General features: G+C 62.9%; 1 protein-coding gene across 1 annotated transcript; it reads right to left on the bottom strand.

Annotated features, from left to right (window-relative positions):
• Positions 1 to 285: 285 nt before the first annotated feature.
• On the bottom strand, positions 286 to 924 carry LOC107125288 (zinc finger protein SNAI3-like; the record flags this gene model as incomplete). Its single annotated transcript, XM_015428732.1, has 1 exon — positions 286 to 924. A coding segment is annotated over one exon (639 nt), but the record flags the coding sequence as incomplete, so codon positions are not given.
• Between the last annotated feature and the right edge of the window lie 122 nt (positions 925 to 1,046).

Below are 1,046 nucleotides of genomic sequence, written 5' to 3'. Positions count from 1 at the left end.
TGCCTGGTCCTTTCCACTGGAGATGCCACCAGGGATCGAACCTGGGACCTCCTGCCTCACTGAGCCACAGCTGTATGTTGTCCATACAACAACCCTGGGAGGTAGGTCAAGCTGAGAGAGACAGCAGCTGACCCCAGGTCACCCACAGAACTTCACAGACACCGGAAACTTGAACCTGGGGTCTCCAAGGTCCAGCACACTAGCCCGTTGCGCCCACACTTTTGTGCGGCAGAGTGACGGGTGCTGCACATAATGTCTCCCCACCTGAAACGGGGCGCCCCCTACCTGTGTGGGTCCGGATGTGCCCCTGGAGCAGCCAGGGTCGGGAGAAGGCCTTGCTGCAGATCCTGCAGACGCAAGGCAGCGTGTGGGTGCGGATGTGCATCTTGAGGGCCCCCAGGCTGGCGTACTCCTTCTCGCAGTACTTGCAGTTGAAGTATTTCCTGCCCGCCGACTGCAGCTTGCAACGCAGCTGCCGGTGCCGTGCCAGGCCCGTGACGGTGTGGTAGGCCTTGCCGCAGTCTGGACACGCCAATCTCTCGGGGGGGTCGGCGGCCGTGCCCGGCTCCCCCAGCAGTTTCTCCCCCTCCCCCTCGGCCGGGCTGCCCAGGTGGGGAGTCCTCTTGGGGGGCAGTCCAAAGGTGGACGGAAGGTTGAGGTTGTTCAGATTGTCCCGGAGAGGGGCCCCCGAGAGTCGGCCTCCCACTGGGGCGGCGTCTCCCGGGGCTGCCACGGACGGTGGGCTTGAGCCGGGAGGGTCTCCTCCGCTCTCGCTGCTCTGTGGAAGAGGCCAGGATGGGTGGGCAGCGCCAGAACTGCGGTCCCACAGCCGGCTGGGCTCACAGGGGGACAGAGAGGCCGCCCCATCGGGCATGAGGAGGGGGAACACCAGCCCTCGCCACGTTGGGCACGGTCCATTGGATTCTGGGGGAGAAACAGAGGAAAGGCTTATGAAAAAAGGACAGTAGAGTTGCTCTTCACTACCAGACATGCAAAACCTTCCAACTAAGCTCAGTAAATGTTTGGTGTAGTGGTGAAGTGCGCGG

This window comes from Gekko japonicus, unplaced genomic scaffold (genome assembly GCF_001447785.1).
Source record: "Gekko japonicus isolate JY-2015 unplaced genomic scaffold, Gekko_japonicus_V1.1 scaffold35743, whole genome shotgun sequence".
Lineage (NCBI taxonomy): Eukaryota > Metazoa > Chordata > Lepidosauria > Squamata > Gekkonidae > Gekko > Gekko japonicus.
Note: the sequence above shows the minus strand (reverse complement) of the source record. Positions and strands in the feature narration are given on the sequence as shown.